General features: G+C 47.7%; 1 protein-coding gene across 1 annotated transcript in view; it reads left to right on the top strand.

Moving 5' to 3' along the window:
- LOC146020192 (cytochrome P450 2W1-like) overlaps positions 1–20,044 on the top strand; it is a 57,327-nt gene that overhangs the window by 14,077 nt on the left and 23,206 nt on the right. Inside the window, exons 5-6 of the mRNA XM_083153125.1 lie at positions 7,366–7,539; positions 9,814–9,961. Of these exons, the coding sequence (XP_083009251.1) occupies positions 7,366–7,539; positions 9,814–9,961 (322 nt within the window). The remainder of the gene's footprint in view (positions 1–7,365; positions 7,540–9,813; positions 9,962–20,044) is intronic.

Raw genomic sequence — 20,044 nt, 5'->3', positions numbered from 1 at the left:
ATGGAGAGTGATAAACAGCCAGCCAATCAGCTCCTACGTGCCATGTCACAGACTCTGTTTGAAAAATGTCAGGCAGGAGCTGATTGGTTGGTTGTTTATCACTCTCCATTTTATCACTTTAGAAGCATACTGCATCTGGCCCTTAGACTTTTTGGTGCCCTGTGCCAGAAAGCGAATTGATACATCCCAAATTAGAGGGAACATTGACGGTCACTATAGGAAAGGTGGGGTTAAAGATCACTATGCATACATACATCGCTGGTGATCACTCTCCCTGGTCAGCCACCCGGCCTGGTGGTGATGGCCACCCCCCGGACAAAAGCATGGCCCATGACAATCGATGTCGAGGGAGAGTGCACCCCACTACCTACACACACACACAGAGTTCTTAAAGAATGACCGTTCTTTACCGCCGCCGGAGAAGAAGAGAAAGAGGGCAGGGTGGGTGGGGCTTCTTCAGACAGAGTCTATCACTATAACTCGTGATCCCTTCCTACCCTGTCTAGAACCCTCCCCCTGCTCTGATAGGCCTTGTGCCCATCCTCATCAACATTCATGTGACCAACAGCACTGTGTAACCTGTGAAGAACCCTCAGTGGTTTATGCCCCTTCAGGTTTAATCAGCCCTCTGTGTTTCTTAAACTCACCATCGGGTATCCTCCCAGTTTATACCTTGTCTGTTGACAAACCTAAACACAACCTTAACTCTAAACTTAAATAACTTAACCTAAAATAAGACACGGACACAAAGTGCTGGCGTTTCAAAAGAATGTCAAATTTATTTTGACAACTAACACTATGACTATAAAATGGTGGCGGCACTAAAGAACGGTCACTATAGGAAAGGTGGGGTTAAAGATCACTATGCATACATACATACATTGCTGGTGATCACTCTCCCTGGTCAGCCACCCGGCCTGGTGGTGACGGCCACCCCCCGGACAAAAGCATGGCCCATGACAATCGATGTCGAGGGAGAGTGCACCCCACTACCTACACACTTACAGAGTTCTTAAAGAATGACCGTTCTTTACCGCCACAGCCAGGGCCTAGGCCGCAGCCACCGCCACCACTAATAACGCTCAGCACCTTGAAGATAAAAATGTCGCCTAAAAACAGAGCCACTCCCTCTGTGCTCAACTGAACGCCATCGCTCCTGTACAGCTCTGGACGCTGGAAGTCGATGGCGTCATGGCGAATGACACCCCCGCCGTTAACTAGCAGGTATCTCTCAACCGCAGCGTTCACCTTCTTATGTGAACGCTCCAGGCGGGGGCACAATCTAGCGTTCCTCCAAACTCTCCTTGAGATCATGGAGGACCACACTAACACACAAGATGGCAAAAATTGGGCAATGATGTGGAGGTCCCGGATAATCACGGAGCGCAGCTCCAGAGCGGATCCTCGCCCAAGGTCATTCCCGCCTAAGTGGAATATAACGACCTCCGGGACCCCAAACTGCTTCATGGCCCGCATCAGCTGAGCCTGCAGCGCACACCACCTCATACCCCGTACTCCTAGCCACCTAACCTCCCCAGCTTGTGGGAACATGCATACATCAGAGGCAAGATCCACCTGCGAGGCCCAGTTCACAAAGGAATGGCCCAACATCCACCCGGACTTAACGTCCCGTCGAATTAAAATATGCACACAAGAGGTTAGTTAGCAGGAGACCCAACTGCAACAAGCACACACACACCAACCAGGTTAGAGAGAGGGAGAGGGAAGAGAAAACCGTGGCCGACCAGCTCTTGAGGCACAAAACACACCGCCCGGAGTAGACTAACAGGTACGCCATGTCAGATTGTAATTGAAGCCAAATTGTGCCCCCGGGCGGATGCGAAAACACACCTCAAGGCCCCCACTGGAAGTTGGCGAGCGCTTATGAGTCCAGTCGACCATGGTGAGCAGTGATAGATAAAGTCGGACGAATGTACCTACGGAATGCTGCCGAGCGTCATCGACCCAGAGACTGAATCCCTGAATCGGAGCGGCCCTCCGCAGCCGCCGAGGTAGCAGCCCCAATCCGAAAGGAATGCTACCCAAATTCCTTTGGATCGAGACCCGTGGCCTCCAGCGTCCGTCCCAATCCGTGGCAAAACGGATACTTGGTGAGCGGTGACCCATCATCATGCATCAGCCATGCACCAGGTAGGTCTGGGTGCACCTGCACGAAGGCCGTAACCAACGCCATGGGGCACACCCCTTCCACCGCACATGGGAGTAAAGACAGCTACCGCCCCCTACCAGCCTGGCTAGTCTTGGAACGGCGCAGGTGACATAGCACCGAATCCACATGGACCACCAGGTCATCCACGGTCAGTGGTGAGGGCATTCGCTTTGACAGCGCCACCAGCTCCCCAAACCTGAAGGCACCATGATAAGCCATTGCATACGCCATTCGGAACAACAGGACCTCATAGTCAGGCCAGCAAATGTCCCGCAGGGCACCCAGCAAGGCTGGGAGCAATGTCAAATCAATTGGTCGCCTGCAGTCTGGGAGTGCCGGCGAGGCGCGCAGCCATCCACGCAACGCACTGGATACCAGAAAAGACCGGGACGGGTCCGCCCTCCTATGCAGAGACAAAAAGAAAGACACCCCTGCCAGCATCCTGCGTACTGAGGCAACAACACCCCAAGGAGTACAAACTCCAGACAAAGGCCACCATAGCCGCACCAGGTGTCTTACCTGCATGAGGGGCAGACAGCCTAAACTGTTCCCCCTCGTGCCATCCTTCCTGATAGCACCACAGTGTCCTGGGCACGATAGCCCACATAGCTAGCCCCTCCATTCCAGGCTAATCACCTGAAGTGCCTGCCGCCGGCATGAGGCTCACCGCTGTGGACATGCCAGGGGTCCCTACAGCCGAGGTTCCAGGAACAACCGCAAGAGGAGGAGCTGGCCCGCCCTGCGAGGCCTAAGTGGCAAACGGCCTGAGCTCCCATGCCACGGCACTTGTTGGGGACACAATTACGGGCGCCACCTGTGAAGAGGCTGTAACCCCAGGCAGCTCAGCAGGGGCAGGCAAAATGGCAGGGTTGGGAGCTGGCAGAGCCCCAGTAGGGGAAAGCCCAGACATGCGGACCATGAAGGAATTCAGAAGGGCCATAAACTGCTGTACTCCCTTACAGGAAGTAGGTGGCAGGGGCCCTACACCGCGTCAGCCAACAGAGGGGAAGTATTTTCGGGAACTACCCTAGACCCCCCTTTAGCGCTGCACTGAGGGACCAGCCTGGTCCTCCGCAGCCATTGTCGTCTGGCTGGTCCTGCAGGAGGCATGTCCCCGGGGATGGACAGGAGTGACTGGGGGTCCCACAATAGGGGGGGTGGCCGTCCCCAGTAGCCTGCACTACCAGCCCTACATCCCTGTCACACGTCACCCCGCAGGCCAGTCTGGGAATGCCAGAGGGGTGTGCAGTGCTCGTGGCAGGAGTACCCCGCCCCCTGCCTCTAACGGCCTCACTATATAATATGGTGGTGCCCCATATGGGGGTCGAAGCCTGCCTCATGGCGTTGACCATCACGCCAGGATGCTGCACCTCCCGCACACCCGGTGTCTGCAATGGAGGGGACTGGGCAGTGGTATCATCCAGGCGGCCCTGCCGCACCCCGAGGTAGTTGCGCCATGGGCACTAGCTCTGCCCGACCCCCCAGGCTGCCAGGAGGTCCTGGCGCCATTGCCGCGGCCTACCCCTTAGTGATGGGAAATCTAGTTAATTTTATGACTATTTCATTATGATCTAGTTCACCCAAAAGATTAGCTCAGAAGACTACCATATATATATACTCGAGTATAAGCTCACTTTTTGAGAACATTTTTTTATGCTGAAAATGCCCGTCTCGGCTTATACTCAAGTGAGGGTCCCACTCGAGTCAATAAGCTTTCCCAGTTTTTTTATGTAGACTTAGGTGCTTAGGCTTATATTCGGGACGACCTACACTCGAGCATACATACGGCAGTCCGTCCGGCTCATTATTCCATCAGAGACTGAGAGGAGTGATTAGAACTAGATGAACCAGACTACATTATTACACAGGGATTTCTAATACTAGCTCATTGGAGGAGTAATATTCTTGTTAGAATGATCAGATGGGAAATAATCTGATTTATTAAACCTATTTTAGAAGCAGTAAATTATACAGCACCCTTATACCCCCTTCACACTGCACTTGTAAAACGGTATATTGCCGTTGTTTCACAATTTAAACACGTTTAAGGCAACCGGAAAGTGCCAGAGTTGATTTACCGGTGAAAGATAACCGATATTTCAAAACGGTCCTACTTGTTTTAGGGCCATTTTTTATGCAGTGAGAATGGCTCGAAACGGTATTTAGCAAAAAAAAAACCATCAGACTACAGACCCGTCCCCTGCCTTCTGCCTTGAAACTTGTTGAGGGGATCAAACGGGTTGATTGATGTGAATGGTATTCAAATGGCATTCAAAGCGGCAATCTGCTGCAATGTCAAGGCTCCGACCTGTCTTGAATACCGACTTAAAATACAGCTTTGTAAAAACGTTTAGGCAGTGCGAAATCGGCACTATAGGGACATATTCATTGCTTAGCTCTGCAATATTTATCCCATTTTGGTTATTATTTTAACTTCCATAATATGCAAGTAAAATACCCAAATTCAGAGTAATATACTGTCATTATTTTTTGCTTTTAAAATACAGTATTTAACATGTCCCTTTTCCCCAATGTAACTGACTTTAGAGAGAGATAAAGTAAAGAGTTTGCAAAATATCTAGTCAGTTTCTGTCATTTATCTTCCACAGCCTAAATGTGACCTAAGCCGATCGGCTGCTAGGGGAAACTGCTCCACTTTATGTATTATGAAGGTTCATACATATCCCTCTTTTTTCCTGTGGAGTAAACAGAGCTACAGTATATAACATACTATACATGCTTGGGAGTGTAGCTCGTGACCTAATATGAAGGCAGCATGGCAGTGCATACTATAGTTCTGCTCCATACACACAATACATGTGCCTGAGCACGGCAGTGCCACACATGGCAGCCCAGAGGCACTGTACAGTCTCATTATGGCTGTATGAGTCAGAGATTTGTTTAGGGATCTGTAGGAAGTGAACTAACTGAACTACTGAACTATTTGCATGACTCATGAGTCATCAGTATAATGTAGATCCGCAGAGTCCAGACCATGTCTGAGCTCAGCACTGCCACCTGTGGCAGCAATCATGTACTGCCTCCTGTGTATTGCATGAGAGCTGAATAACATGGCTGCTGCAGAAGCTCCTACAAAGGTCCCAGCAGAAGATTTAGCCCAGCAGTATGCTCAGGACTCAGTACCAGAAGCAGCAGCAATAAGTGTTTGGGCATCTGGACTAATAGTATAGTGATAGTATCACAGAAAGGTGAGCAGCATGAGCACACATGCTCACTCACAGACACCCCACACATAGACTTTGGCTAGGCAGTGCATTCTTTCATTTCATTAGATCTGTATTTGCTGGGCTTTGCTGTACTTTTAACTATAGATTCAGTAATTAAAGATGCAGTAAATTAGCCTAATGTAGCCATACCTCCCAACCGTCCCGGATTCGGCGGGACATTCACGATTTACGGCCGATGTCCCGTCGTCCCGGTACTGCTTACCGCAGTCCCGGCTTCCCGAGACGGTTGGGAGATATAAACCACGATAATGGGGCAGATGTATCATAGCAGCGCTTATCGCGCCGCTATGATACTTCCTGCTTCGCCTCAATAGCGAGGCGAAGCAGGAAGGGACATCGACAAGATGTATTAACATCTTGTCTGCCGAAGCGGGGGAGCGTTAACTCCCCACTCCGGCGATGTCCCTTTCTGGAGATAGCGCATCAGTTAATACTGATGCGCTATCTCCTGTCCCCCGGCCGGCCGCACTGGGCATGCGCGGGATCTCGCTGTTCACGCAAGATCCCCAGCGCAGCCCAGACCTAACAGCAGGGACAGTGCTGTCCCTGCTGTTTAGATAGGGCTTCGCCAGCCTGATGCTGGCGAAGCCAAAGCAGGCTTCGTGCGGAACGGTCAGCGATGCTGACCGTTCATACATTCGGCCTGCTATCATTTTGATAGCAGCGCCGATATGGACAGGGGCGCATAGCGCCCCTGTCCTTTACCGCATCTCACCTCCTTCATACATGGGGGAGAAGCGGTATCAGTGCACATAACGTGCGCTGATACCCCTTCTCCCCCATAACGACCCTTCATACATCTGCCCCATTATTACGACGAGCGCCGAAAACGGGGGCGTGGCCAGATTTCGCGTCACCCCGTGATGCCACGCCCCCTTTTCTCGAGGCCACGCCCCCTTTTCGGGAGCGCGCACGGCTTCGCCGCGCGAACGTCCCGACCTCCCAACTTCAAAAGTTGGGAGGTATGATGTAGCTGTCTGTGTGTTACACTGGGCTCTGTCTGTCTGTGTGTTACACTGGGCTCTGACTCTGTGCTACACTGGGCTCTGTCTGTCTGTGTGTGGGCTCTGACTGTGTGCTACACTGGGCTCTGACTGTGTGTTACACTGGGCTCTAACTGTCTCTATGGGGGTTATTTTGGTTCACTCTTTCTGACAAAATCCTTCTTAGATGGACAAAACCATGTGCACTGCAGGTGGGGCAGATGTAACTTGTGCAGAGAGAATTAGATTTGGGTGGGGTTTTACTTCAAAGTGAGATCTATATAGCAGTGTAAAAATAAAGCAGACAGTATTTTCCCTGCACAGAAACAAAATAACTCACCCAAATCGAATTCTTTCTGCACATTTTACATCTGCTCCCCTGCAGTGCACATGGTTTTGTCCATCTAAGAAGGATTTTGTCAGAAAGAGTGAACCAAAATACCCCCCCATGTTACACTGGCTTGCACACAGATAGAAAGAGAGGGACAGAAAAAGGGAAAAAAAAGGTGAAAAGATTTTAGAAAGATTTAGCAATGATAGAGAGACAGTATAAGATACAGCTTGTGCCTTACCAGCTTCTTCAGACAGAGAGTCTATCACTATAACTCGTGATCCCTTCCTACCCTGTCTAGAACCCTCCCCCATCCTCATCAACATTCATGTGACCAACAGCACTGTGTAACCTGTGAAGAACCCTCAGTGGTTTATGCCCCTTCAGGCTTAATCAGCCCTCTGTGTTTCTTACAATGGAGAGGTGATTGTTCCATTGTATCATGGTCGTGACCCCTTTCATGCATGAACCACACTACTACTGTAGTGGTATATTGGAAGCTGCTGTATGGTACTGTATATACAGACCTTCATTCACAGATGTTATAAAAACGGTTTACAATATCTGTTTAGAAATTCTCGATTTTTTTGTCATACAGTTTTATTGCATTTCTGTTTTAATTTCTGTCTGTAGTTCTACAATATTTTTAGCATACTGAAGCACTTCTTGAAAAGCCCCCACATCGTTGTGAAGAAAATTGAACAGCTAAATACAGTTTTGAGAGTACTCTACAAAGAAGCAAGGGAAACTAAATGTGAAGAATCTTTCAGGACTTATGGGGAAGCCTTCTTACAGAAAGCTGAAAGGGTAATAGCCTGTGGCTTAACTAATGGCAGAGCTGACCGTGTGTGTGTCTGTGTGACAGAGGAGGCTGCTGTGCTTTCCTAGACTAGGAGCCAGCACATGACCAGTGAAGTATGTTTGGCGTTTACTACTAAACAGCCACTTACTGCACAAAACTCCAGTTCATACATAAGAAGGATGGTGGTCTGTTTTGTGACCCTGTAGAAATGTTCAGATCGTATTGGGTAAGATATGATCTGTGCTCTTGGCGATACCACCCACCCACCATCTGGGGCATTACTTTTGACTACTCAATTGTATGTGCTCTGAGGTAGGGATTGGTACAGGCAATGAAAAATAGTAGTTCAGCTTAGAGATGTGTGGTTCAGTTCCTCAGAAATCGTAATCCATCTGAATTTTGTGGATCCGAAACGAATCAAAACTTGGTCCAGATCTCATGAAGAGATATGATCTGAACCAAGTCCCAGTTCAAATCTTCCTGCAGTTTGTTATGTGACTTTTGAATCATAATATCGGGACATGAATTTACAAGTTGGGGGGTGAGGGGACAACCGGATGAGGGCCATGACTTCCTCTACAGATACATGGAAAAAGGAGAGAAGAAAGCCTGTGTGAAGTCTCCGTCATGGCCCTTATACTGACTCAACAATCAGGCTGTAGGTGTAAAGCTGGCCATACATCAGAAAGATCGATCTTAAGATCGATTGCGCTCATAATTGTGTACAATTTCCCTTGAAATCCCCGGCAGTCCTTGGTGGTTTTTGGACACACAATCTACACACAATCCATCATACAATCAGTCATACAATCCATCTGCTGCATGATTGTGTACACAAGATGTGCACACAATCTGCATACAATCCATCATACAATCAGTCATACAATCCATCTTATGATTGATTGTATGATTCTGTACACAAGATGTGCACACAATCTGCATACAATCCATCTTACAATCAATTGAGATTGTATGATTGGGTACAATATCTTTCTGATGTATGGCCACCTTTAGGCTTCTAAGACAGTTCATCTGTGTATGTCTGTATTGAACCAGTACTTACACCAACTGAAGAGGCGTGTGTGAATAATCTAGATGAGGGTGTATTTCAAGCTGATATTCTTGTAATAATGCACAGAAAAGTAGATGAAAAGATAATAATTTGGCAGGTGCTCAACAAGAACCAACTGAAGGTTAAAATGGCAGAGATAGGAAGAAAGGCAGGGCTAATGACATCAGAACATGGGCTCAGGAGGGAAAAATTTTACAAGATGCAAAGCTTTGCAATAGTACAGTAACATACTGTAACAGCATATGAAACACATACTGTATATTGTGACACATGACAGCCCCCTCCTTTCTCGGTTACAGAGTAATATTAGACTCTGGGCACTAGAGTCGCTAGGAAACCCCAGCTCTGTCCCACAGGCTAGTTCGAATGTGCAGGTCTCTGGGAAATGGCCACAGCACCATTTACAGATGATTTTCCTACTGTGCATGAACAAAACCCTGGGAAGATGGCCTCCATGCCAATTTTTCTGCAACAATTTATTTCTCCTAAGGAAAAGGATAGAAAAAAAGGGTACAGGATGTATGGTGTAGGCCTTCATGGAACCTGGGTGCCCACCGCACACAATGCACCCTTTATAGATATGCAAGTATAACCAAACCACGATCTTGAACCAGTTAGAATATAAAAGTAAGGTTTCAAATCATGAGAAAAGAATTCCTGCTTTAATGCTCTAATGAGGAAAATAATAGCCCTGATATAGAGTTACACAACGTTGTATGCGTATGGATCTCGGGAGTATTAACAAACTGTGCACGTCCCAGGACCTGCATTTACAAATTAGCGCAAATACAGTCAATTCAGAGTTGTATGGATCTCAGTCGTATCCTCACTTCCGTGTAAGTTGACAGCAACATTGGGTTCACAGATAGGATGGTGGCATGGGTCTATTGGTAGAATTGCCGGCTATTCAGAGTTCTGCATATGAGATCCATCCGGCTTCAGTCGGGTCTCTTGCACAAAGTGTAGGGATGGGAGAAAAGCAGGATGATGGTGATGATGGTGATGATGGTGATGAAGCCTGCTTTCAACAGCGGAGTCATATATATGCAGTCAACTCCCAATATAGGCAGAGGTCTACAATTGTTTCTGAGCTCAGAAAGACGTCACAACTGCAACATTTCTGAATGTGGTCCTATATGTATGAGTAAGTTCTGATGTGTTTGCCAATTCACATTGATGATATGACTATATGTCAATTGCCTCCAAGGAAAAAGTAACAGATGAAAAAGAGAAGATCTTCACCGAAGAGAACCTGCTGGCTTCCACGTTTGACCTCATGCTTGGTGGCACAGAAACCACTGCCACTACCTTGCAGTGGGGCATCTTGCTCATGATGAAATATCCCAAAATACAAAGTAAGGATTAGAGATGTGCACCGGTCACTTTTCGGGTTTTGGGTTCTGATTACCTTGAGGTTTTGGGTTCTAATGGGTTTTGGCAAAACACCTCCTAAGTGTTTTGTGTTTGGATTTTTTGGGGTTTTGGGTTCTGATTTTTTTGTTAAAAAAGCATAAAAACAGCTAAAATCGCAGAATTTGGTGGGGTTTTTTTTGCTCCTATGCTATATTGACCTCAATAACATTCATTTACACTCATTTCCAGTGTATTCTGAACACTTCACACCTCACAATATTGTTTTTATTGCCAAAGTTTGCACTGAGGTAGCTGGATAACTATGCTAAGCCACACAAGTGTGCGGCACAAACACGTGGCTCATGTAAGAGTGGCACTGCAGCTGCAGACATGATGGCAGTTTAAAAAAATAGGCCCATAAAAGATACCTATCTGGCTTGATCATGCACTGTTTACCATGTGCAGCCAAGGAGCGGTGGGCATTTTGTGCAGCACAGAGTTTGTCTGCAAGTGTGTAACTGTTTTGATCACTTTAACATCCAACAAGACCCCTATCTGGCTTGATTGTGTGATAATGTAATCTGATTGTTTAATTTTGTGATTATTATTCATTTATTATTACCAGTCGTCTCTTAAATCATTGCCTAATGGGTGTAGGGGAGTAGGCTAATCAATTTTAAGGTGGCAGATGGAAGATGTAATGTAATGTAAACCATCACTAGCATTGGTTGCAGCAGTGGCAGTAACTGATGGACCCGGCTGTGCAGATAAGGAGGATGCTGACAGCGATGATGTCAAAGGGAGAGCCAGCGAACTGTTGCTCCATGCAGCGCTGGAAAACTTCGTGGTGATGCCATAGGGCATGCGTAGGAAGACGTAGCACCCAATAGGGGTCATGAAGGCAGTAAGCATGGAAGAGGCTCTGTCCAGAGGGATCTGCCAAAACCCACACTTGGCATTCAGGGTGCTAAAGACCGTTGCACCTGGCATGTCAGTGATCACCTGCTCGATGGTGCAGAGTGTGTATCTGTTTTGGTCAGTTTAATATTTCATAAGACCCCTATCTGTCTTGATTGTGATTATGATTATTTATAATTAATTTCATCTGATTTTTAATTTGGTGATTAGTAATATTATTCATTTATTATTTATTATTACCATTCGTCTCGTCAATCATTGCCTAATGGGTGGAGGGGAGGGGGCTAATAAATGACTAGGTGGCAGCTGGAAGAGTTCTATCTGGCTGCGACTTCTGTAACTCTATTGATCGCTAGGGTGGATTCAGGTGATCTGGCTCGCTAGGCGGGTGTTCCCTTTGCTCACTGCTTCACATGCGTCCCTCGTGAAGCTGCGCGCTCTGTCGAGGAGGATGTCCTTTGCCGGTAGAGAAGTACTGATCTTCTCTCAAGGTGTTACGACTCGTAGCTGCACTCCCCTGCTACAACCTCAAAACAAGCACCAAGACCCCTATCTGGCTTGATTGTGCACTGTTTACACAGTGCAGCCGAGGAGCAGTGGGCGATTGGTGCAGCAATCAGTGGAATGCTTTTTATGCATTTCAAAGACAAGTCCCTCATACAAATGACTCTCAGCAGTGGGCACCAGACCAGACAGGTAAAAAAAAATTTAGCCGCCCAAAAAGAAGTGTAATTGCAGCCGCCCAAAAAGAAGTGTAATTGCAGGCGCCCCCAAAGAAGTTTAATTGCAGCCGGCCAAAAAGAAGTGTAATTGCAGCCGCCCACAAAGAAGTTTAATTGCAGCCGCCCACAAAAAAGTTTAGCCGCCCAAAAAGAAGTTTCATTGCAGCCACCCCCAAAGAAGTGTAATTGCAGCCACCCCCAAAGAAGTTTAATTGCAGCCGCCCAAAAAGAAGTGTAATTGCAGCCGCCCACAAAGAAGTGTAATTGCAGCCGCCCACAAAAAAGTTTAGCAGCCTCCAAAGAAGTTTAATTGCAGCCGCCCAAAAAGAAGTGTAATTGCAGCCGTCCCCAAAGAAGTTTAATTGCTGCCGCCCTCAAAATAGTTTAGCCGCCCCCAAAGAAGTTTTGAAATCGGGTCCATCGCATCGCATCGCATCCGACCATATCGCATGCGATGCGATGCGATGGACCCGATTTTTCCATAGGATTCAATGTTAAAATGGACTGAGTCCATTTTAACATGGAATTCAATGGGAAAAGGGGTCCTTTTCATACCCCTACTATCCAAGTGGGCATGGAGTTGGATATAAACCTGTGGCGAGCGTAGCGAGCCACCGAGCCCGAAGCGTGGCGAGCGTAGCGAGCCCCGTGAGGGTACACAGAATACCGTCCCCTCGCGGGGCTCGCTTCGCTCGCCACGCTTTGGGCTCGGAGGCTCGCTACGCTCGCCACAGGTTTATATCCAACTCCATGCCCACTTGGATAGTAGGGGTATGAAAAGGACCCCTTTTTCCCATTGAATTCCATGTTACAATGGACTCAGTCCATTTTAACATTGAATCCTATGGAAAAATCGGGTCCATCGCATCGCATCGCATCTGATTGTATGCCTTAAGTTAAGGCATACAATCAAAAAATCGGCAGCCCAGATAATACATAAGTACCGAATTTTCATTGCAGCCTCCCTCAAAAAAGTTTAGCCGCCCCCAAAGAAGTTTAATTGCAGCCGCCCCCAAAGAAGTTTAATTGCAGCCGCCCAAAAAGAAGTGTAATTGCAGCCGCCCTCAAAAAAGTTTAGCCGCCCCCAAAGAAGTTTAATTGCAGCCGCACAAAAAGAATTTTCATTGCAGCCTCCCTCAAAAAAGTTTAGCCACCCCCAAAGAAGTTTAATTGCAGCCGCCCCCAAAGAAGTTTAATTGCAGTCGCCCAAAAAGAAGTGTAATTGCAGCCGTCCCCAAAGAAGTTTAATTGCAGCCGCACAAAAAGAAGTTTCATTGCAGCCGCCCACAAAAAAGTTTAGCCGCCCAAAAAGAAGTGTAATTGCAGCCTTCCTGCCCCAGCCCTGACTCCCCCAGGTCAGGGAGATCACATTCTCACCCATGAAGATGGTGATGGTGACACAAATCCAAAAGAGGACAGAGAACAATCTCTTGCACACAAGACCACTGTGCTGGATACAAGACAGACCAGAGTCTACCTAAAGGTGTCGGCTAGTACAGCATCCCTAAAAGTTTCAAGGCTCCAAAAAAAAAGACTGCAGTGGCAGACTCCCAAATTAATGCAGGGTGAGAGCTGCAACCAGCAGTGGGCGATTGGTGCAGCAATCAAGTGGAATGCAAACAGTTGTATGCATTTAAAAGACAAGTCCCTCATACGAATGACTCTCAGCAGTGGGCACCAGACCAGACAGGTAAAGAAAAGTTTAGCCGCCCAAAAAGAAGTGTAATTGCAGCCGCCCCCAAAGAAGTGTAATTGCAGCCGCCCCCAAAGAAGTTTAATTGCCTCTCAGCAGTGGGCACCAGACCAGACAGGTAGATGAGGCAGTACTAGTTGTGTGTGTATCTGTTTTGGTCAGTTTAATATTTAACAAGACCCCTATCTGGCTTGATTCTGGTTATGATTGATTGATTGATTAATTATTAATTAATTTTATGATGTGATTGATTCATGGTCGAAACCCCGTTTAACAACCTGGCTGATCCTGACCCTGATGTGCAGTTGGTCTCTGTGATAAAAGATCCCAATCTCAAATGGCAGGCTGAACAATCTGTGGATAGCCATATTTAAAAAAATGTGTGGCAGCCCACTACAGGATACCCATTGTGCCCCTGGAGTGCCCCTGTGCCCCCAAAGAAGTGTAATTGCAGCCGCCCAAAAAGAAGTGTAATTGCAGCCGCCCAAAAAGAAGTGTAATTGCAGCCGCCCTCAAAAAAGTTTAGCCGCCCCCAAAGAAGTGTAATTGCAGCCGCCCCCAAAGAAGTGTAATTACAGCCGCCCAAAAAGAAGTGTAATTGCAGCCGCCCAAAAAGAAGTGTAATTGCAGCCGCCCAAAAAGAAGTGTAATTGCAGCCGCCCAAAAAGAAGTGTAATTGCAGCCGCCCAAAAAGAAGTGTAATCGCAGCCGCCCTCAAAAAAGTTTAGCCACCCCCAAAGAAGTGTAATTGCAGCCGCCCCCAAAGAAGTTTGATTGCCTCTCAGCAGTGGGCAGTACTAGTTGTGTGTGTATCTGTTTTGGTCAGTTTAATATTTAACAAGACCCCTATCTGGCTTGATTCTGATTCTGATTGATTGATTGATTATTAATTAATTTTATGATGTGATTGATTCATGGTCGAAACCCTGTTTAACAACCTGGCTGATCCTGACCCTGATGTGCAGTTGGTCTCTGTGATGAAAGATCCCAATCTCAAATGGCAGACTGAACAACCTGTGGATAGCCATATTTAAAAAAATGTGTGGCAGCCCACTACAGGATACCCCCTGTGCCCCTGGAGTGCCCCTGTGCCCCCAAAGAAGTGTAATTGCAGCCGCCCCCAAAGAAGTGTAATTGCAGCCGCCCAAAAAGAAGTGTAATTGCAGGTGCCCCCAAAGAAGTTTAATTGCAGCCGTCCCCAAAGAAGTTTAATTGCAGCCGCCCAAAAAGAAGTGTAATTGCAGCCGCCCTCAAAAAATTTTAGCCGCCCAAAGAAAGAAGTGTAATTGAGCCTTCCTGCCCCAGCCCTGACTCCCCCAGGTCAGGGAGATCACATTCTCACCCATGAAGGTGCAGCAATCAAGTGGAATGCAAACAGTTGTATGCATTGAAAAGACAAGTCCCACATATGAATGACTCTCAGCAGTAGGAATAATGAATGGTTATGCAAGATGGAATTGTCCTTGGGCCCTCCCACCCACCCTTATGTTGCGAAAATAGGACATGCACACTTTAACAAACCAAACATTTCAGCGACAGGGCCTAAAAAAACTGTGGCTGAAATGATTGGTTTGTTTGGGCCCCCACAAAAAATAAACCAATTCATAATATCTCTCTGTATAAACTGGCTCTACAGCAACAAGATGTCATTGTCACTCATCATCATCCTCCTCCTCCTCCTCCTCCTCCTCCTCCTCTGATTCCTTGCCCCCTTCAGTGTGTACTTCCTCATTCTCAGAGATTATCAATTCGTCCCTGCTGGACTCCACAATCACAGGTCCAGTTATAATCTCTGGAGGCAATTCCTGGTCTTCATTGAATAAGTGATAATTCATTTTTATAAACATCATTTTCTCAACGCTGCACTGAATACTCTTTCGGAGTACACACTGGAGGGGGGACAACTCAGGTAAAATAGAGCAAGTTTGTACAGGGGTTTCCAAACTGCCTTTTTTTCCTGCCAGTACAGCTAAGGACTGTCTGACATGTCTACTTGGATGCTGTCACCAGGCTGGTGGGTGGCTCAGGTATATGCTGGAGCAATAGGACGTAGTTGGTAAAGTCTCTATAGAGCACAACAGCTGAATGTCGACGCTGGTGTCGACGGAGCCAGTCGCTAGTTCAGGACAAGATGGAGAATGTCGCTGAAAGACTTGGAAGCCAATGGTGGTAATGGCGAGGCACCTGTACTCGACTGCAGAGGTGGAAAGGCAGGAGTCTTCTGGAGATGGATAACCCAGGTAGGTATAGCGGGTGCAGGTAACGCTGGAGAGAAACACAGGGGAGCCTGGAGATCTCGGAGTCTTGGGAACTTCTCTGTCACAGGAGAATACTGAGAGCAGGTAAGCAATTGTTCAAGACAAGGAAGGAAGGCCGCAGACCGGCTTTATCCCCCTTGCTTGTCTGTGATTGGCTGCCGGCTGCAGCACCAATCAATGCTGGGGAAAGGAGCACACACCTTGATCCAGGTACAGGTGTGTGGGTCAGAGGTGACGTGGATGGACAGCGGGGATTGGTCTGGGGAATCAGCTGACCTGAGAGTGTCATGGCGGCACCCATGCTGCCCGGGAACGACGTGCGCTTGGCAGGGAACCATGGCAACGGGCCGTGGAGACACAGGGGACATCACGCCACACATCAGAAGCCATGCGGATGACAGGCCTCTCACGCAGTACAGACCATCGAGATGGTAATGAGCGATGTTTCCGATGGTGGGATCTGCGGTTTGTGACAGTACCCCCTCCTTTTAGGGTGGGCACCGAACACCCTTTGGGCTTGGAAGGATGTTCCTGATGGAACTTTTCCCTTAGACGAGGAGCATGAACGTCTTCAGCATTAGTCCAACTTCTCTCCTCAGGACCATATCCCTTCCAGTCAATGAGATACTGAAGGCGTCCATAACGATGGTGAGAATCCACGATCTTTTTTATCTCAAATTCAACTCCTCGCTCAGTTCTGACTTGTGGTGATACCGGGGACGAGGACTGGAAGCGATTAAGAATTAGAGGTCGTAGCAAAGAGATATGAAAGGAGTTGGGAATGCGCAAAGACTTGGGTAATTTTATTTTGTATGCTACCGGGTTGATCTGCTGTTCGACAATATACGGACCTATGAATCAGGGTGCAAATTTCATCGAGGGGACCCTCAGTCGTAGGTTTCGGGTAGAAAGCCATACTTTGTCACCAGGACGGAATTCTGGTACTGCACGCCTCTTACGATCCGCAAAGAACTTGTAACGACCAGAAGCTTTTTTCAGATTGAAGTGCACTTTCTTCCAAATCTGTGAAAAGTGTCTCAGGGCTGCGGTAGCTGCTGGCACTTCGATGGTTGTTAATGCCTCGAAGGTGGGTGGCCTGGGATGTTGGCCATAAACAATGAAGAAGGGGGAGTGACCTGTGGATGAATGGTACCTGTAATTATGGGCAAACTCAGCCCAATGAAGTAGCTTGGCCCAATCATCTTGGGAAGATGAGATGTACAGCCGTAGGAATGTCTCGAGGTCCTGATTGACTCTTTCTGTCTGGCCATTGGACTGCGGATGATAAGCAGATGAAAACTTCAATTTAATTTGAAGGGCTGAAGACAGTGCTCTCCAAAAGCGTGCCACAAATTGCACTCCTCGGTCAGAGACGATTTCTGTAGGCAGGCCATGGCTTTTGAAGATGTGCTGTACGAATAACTGCGCCAAACTAGGAGCGGAGGGTAACCCGGAGAGGGGTATGAATCGGGCCATCTTCGAAAAACAGTCAACTACCACCCAGACAGTGTTGTATTCTTGGGACTTGGGTAACTCCGTGATGAAGTCCATCGAAATGTGCGTCCATGGACGCGTTGGGATAGATAAGGGGCAAAGTTTCCCAGCAGGAATTTGACGAGGGGTTTTATGCTGGGTACAAACAGTACACGATGCCACAAAGTCTTTGACGTCTTTTCTCATCTGGGGCCACCAGTAAGAACGTTGGAGGATTTCAAAAGTGCCCTGGACGCCAGGGTGTCCGGAGAATAAGGACTTGTGAGCCCAGGACAGCAGTCTTTGGCGGAGCTCAGGGGGTACAAGAGTTTTGCCAGGAGGAGGTACCGGAGAGAGTTGTGTAGGAGCAAATGCGATGGGGTCAATGATGGGATGATTCTCGGGTACTAGAGGATCCTCTTCCATGGAGCGAGATAAGGCATCGGCCTTTACATTTTGAGAACCAGGACGGTACAAGATCTTGAAAGAAAATCTGGAAAAGAATAAAGACCACCGGGCCTGGCGAGGGTTCATACACTGAGCCGACTGCAAGTACAGGAGATTTTTATGATCAGTGTATATGATGACTGGAAACTTCCAGGAGATACCTCCATTCTTCGAGTGCTAATTTAATAGCCAGTAACTCCTGGTCGCCTATGGAATAATTTCTCTCTGCTGGTAAGAATTTGCGTGAGAAAAAACCACAGGGATGCTGTTTCTCATCTTCGGATGTCTGAGACAGTACTGCACCTACCCCTATGTTAGAGGCATCGACTTCTAGGGAAAAAGGTCGTTCCATATCAGGCTGGGACAGGATGGGTGCAGAGATGAATGACTGTTTCAGCAACTGGAATGCCGACAAGGCCTCTGGGGACCAGACAGACGGGTTGCTACCCTTGCGGGTGAGAGCCGTAATAGGAGCAATCAGAGTGGAGAAACCCCGGATGAATTTTTGGTAATAGTTGGCGAAGCCAATAAAGCGTTGTACGGCTTTCAATGTAGTGGGTTGAGACCACCCAGTGATGGCTTCCAATTTCTCGGGGTCCATGCTCAATTGTGACCCGGAAATTAGGTATCCTAGAAATGGGATGGAGGGTACCTCAAATGTGCATTTGGAAATCTTGCCGTAGAGTCGATTTTTCTGAGACGGAGGAGGACCTCTTTGACTTGGGAACGGTGTGAATGTAAATCTCTTGGGAATATGAGAATGTCGTCCAAATAGACCACAAGACAGACGTACAGCATGTCCCGGAAGACCTCATTCACGAATTGTTGAAAGACAGCTGGGGCATTGCAGAGGCCGAAGGGCATCACTAAATACTCGTAGTGACCATCCCTCGTATTGAATGCAGTCTTCCACTCATCACCCTTGCGGATACGTATCAAGTTGTATGCCCCACGGAGGTCCAGCTTGGTGAAGACGGTGGCACCTTTCACTCGATCGAATAATTCTGTAATCAAGGGGAGCGGATAGCTGTTTTTGACTGTGATGTTATTTAACCCTCTGTAATCAATACAAGGTCGCAGACCACCATCTTTTTTTTTTACAAAAAGGAATCCTGCGCCCGCTGGGGACTTTGAGGGTCTGATGAAGCCTTTCTGTAAGTTCTCACGAATATATGTAGACATGGCTTGAGTCTCAGGGACCGATAGGGGGTATGTACGTCCCTTGGGAGGAGTCTTTCCAGGAAGGAGGTCAATTGGACAATCCCACTGACGGTGGGGCGGCAGTGTGTCGGCTGATTGTTCACAGAACACATCAGCAAAGTCTCTGTAAACTTCGGGGAGGCCAGGCACAGAGGTGGCCACAGCAGAGCGCACAGGTATCACAGGATTAATGCAATGCTGATGACAATGATGACTCCATTGCTCTAATTGTAAAAGCAACCAGTTGATGGTGGGGTTGTGGAGCCTGAGCCAGGGAAGGCCCAATACAATATCATAAGACGCTTTAGGAATGACAAAAAATTTAATGTGCTCTTGATGTAATGTGCCTACTTTCAGCAGAACCGGTTCGGTACAGGCACGTACCTTACTGCCCGGAATTTTACTGCCATCCACTGCTGTGACAATGAGATGAGGATGTAGAGGCATCACGGGAATTTGTAACTTGGTAACAAGATGTTGAGAAATGAAATTTCCTGCCGACCCGGAGTCGACCAAAGCGGAGCTTGATCTGAGTCCAGCAGGGGTCGCTAAGGACACTGGAAGGATAAAGTCAGTACAGGGAGGAGACTTTGATACATGACCTAACCTAACTCCTCCGTTACAGGTTAGGCCCTGGAGTTTCCCGACCGCTCGGGACAATCATTGATGAAGTGACTGGGAGCAGCACAGTAAATGCAGAGTTTGTTGCGCTGTCGACGGGAACGCTCCTCAGGAGTCAGGCGTGATCTACCTATTTGCATTGGTTCTTCACTCGCAGGAGACTCTGAGCGTACTCGAGGAGTAAACTTGGGAATTAACTTCTTTTGTTTCTCTAGACCTCTTTCTCTGAGGCGGAGATCAATCTTTACACACAAGGAGATTAAGTCTTCCAAGGAATCAGGAAGATCGCGGGTGGCCAGTTCGTCTTTAATGCGGTCTGATACCCCTAGCCAGAACGCGGCTGTCAGGGCTTCGTTATTCCATTGTAACTCAGAGGCCAAAGTCTGGAACTGGATCACATATTGTCCCATGGACCGGGACCCTTGTTTGACCCGTAGTAAATCTGTGGATGCTGAAGTAGAGCGTCCAGGTACATCAAATATACGGCGGAAAGTCTGTAAGAGTTTGCCATAGTCTGACAACAGGGGATCAGATCTCTCCCATAACGGTGATACCCAATTGAGGGCGGAGCCAGTTAGCAAAGAAACCATGTAGGCTATCTTAATTCTGGCGGTAGGGAAATTGTGTGGAAGAAGTTCAAACTGGATCTGACACTGGTTGATAAACCCCCAGCAGAGTTTTGGATCGCCGTCATATTTGCTGGGAACTGGTAGCAGGAGACGAGAAGGTAAAGCAGCGGGTGGAGATAGATTA

The sequence above is a fragment of the Crinia signifera genome, chromosome 7 (genome assembly GCF_055691185.1).
Source record: "Crinia signifera chromosome 7, ASM5569118v1, whole genome shotgun sequence".
Taxonomy (NCBI): domain Eukaryota; kingdom Metazoa; phylum Chordata; class Amphibia; order Anura; family Myobatrachidae; genus Crinia; species Crinia signifera.
Note: the sequence above shows the minus strand (reverse complement) of the source record. Positions and strands in the feature narration are given on the sequence as shown.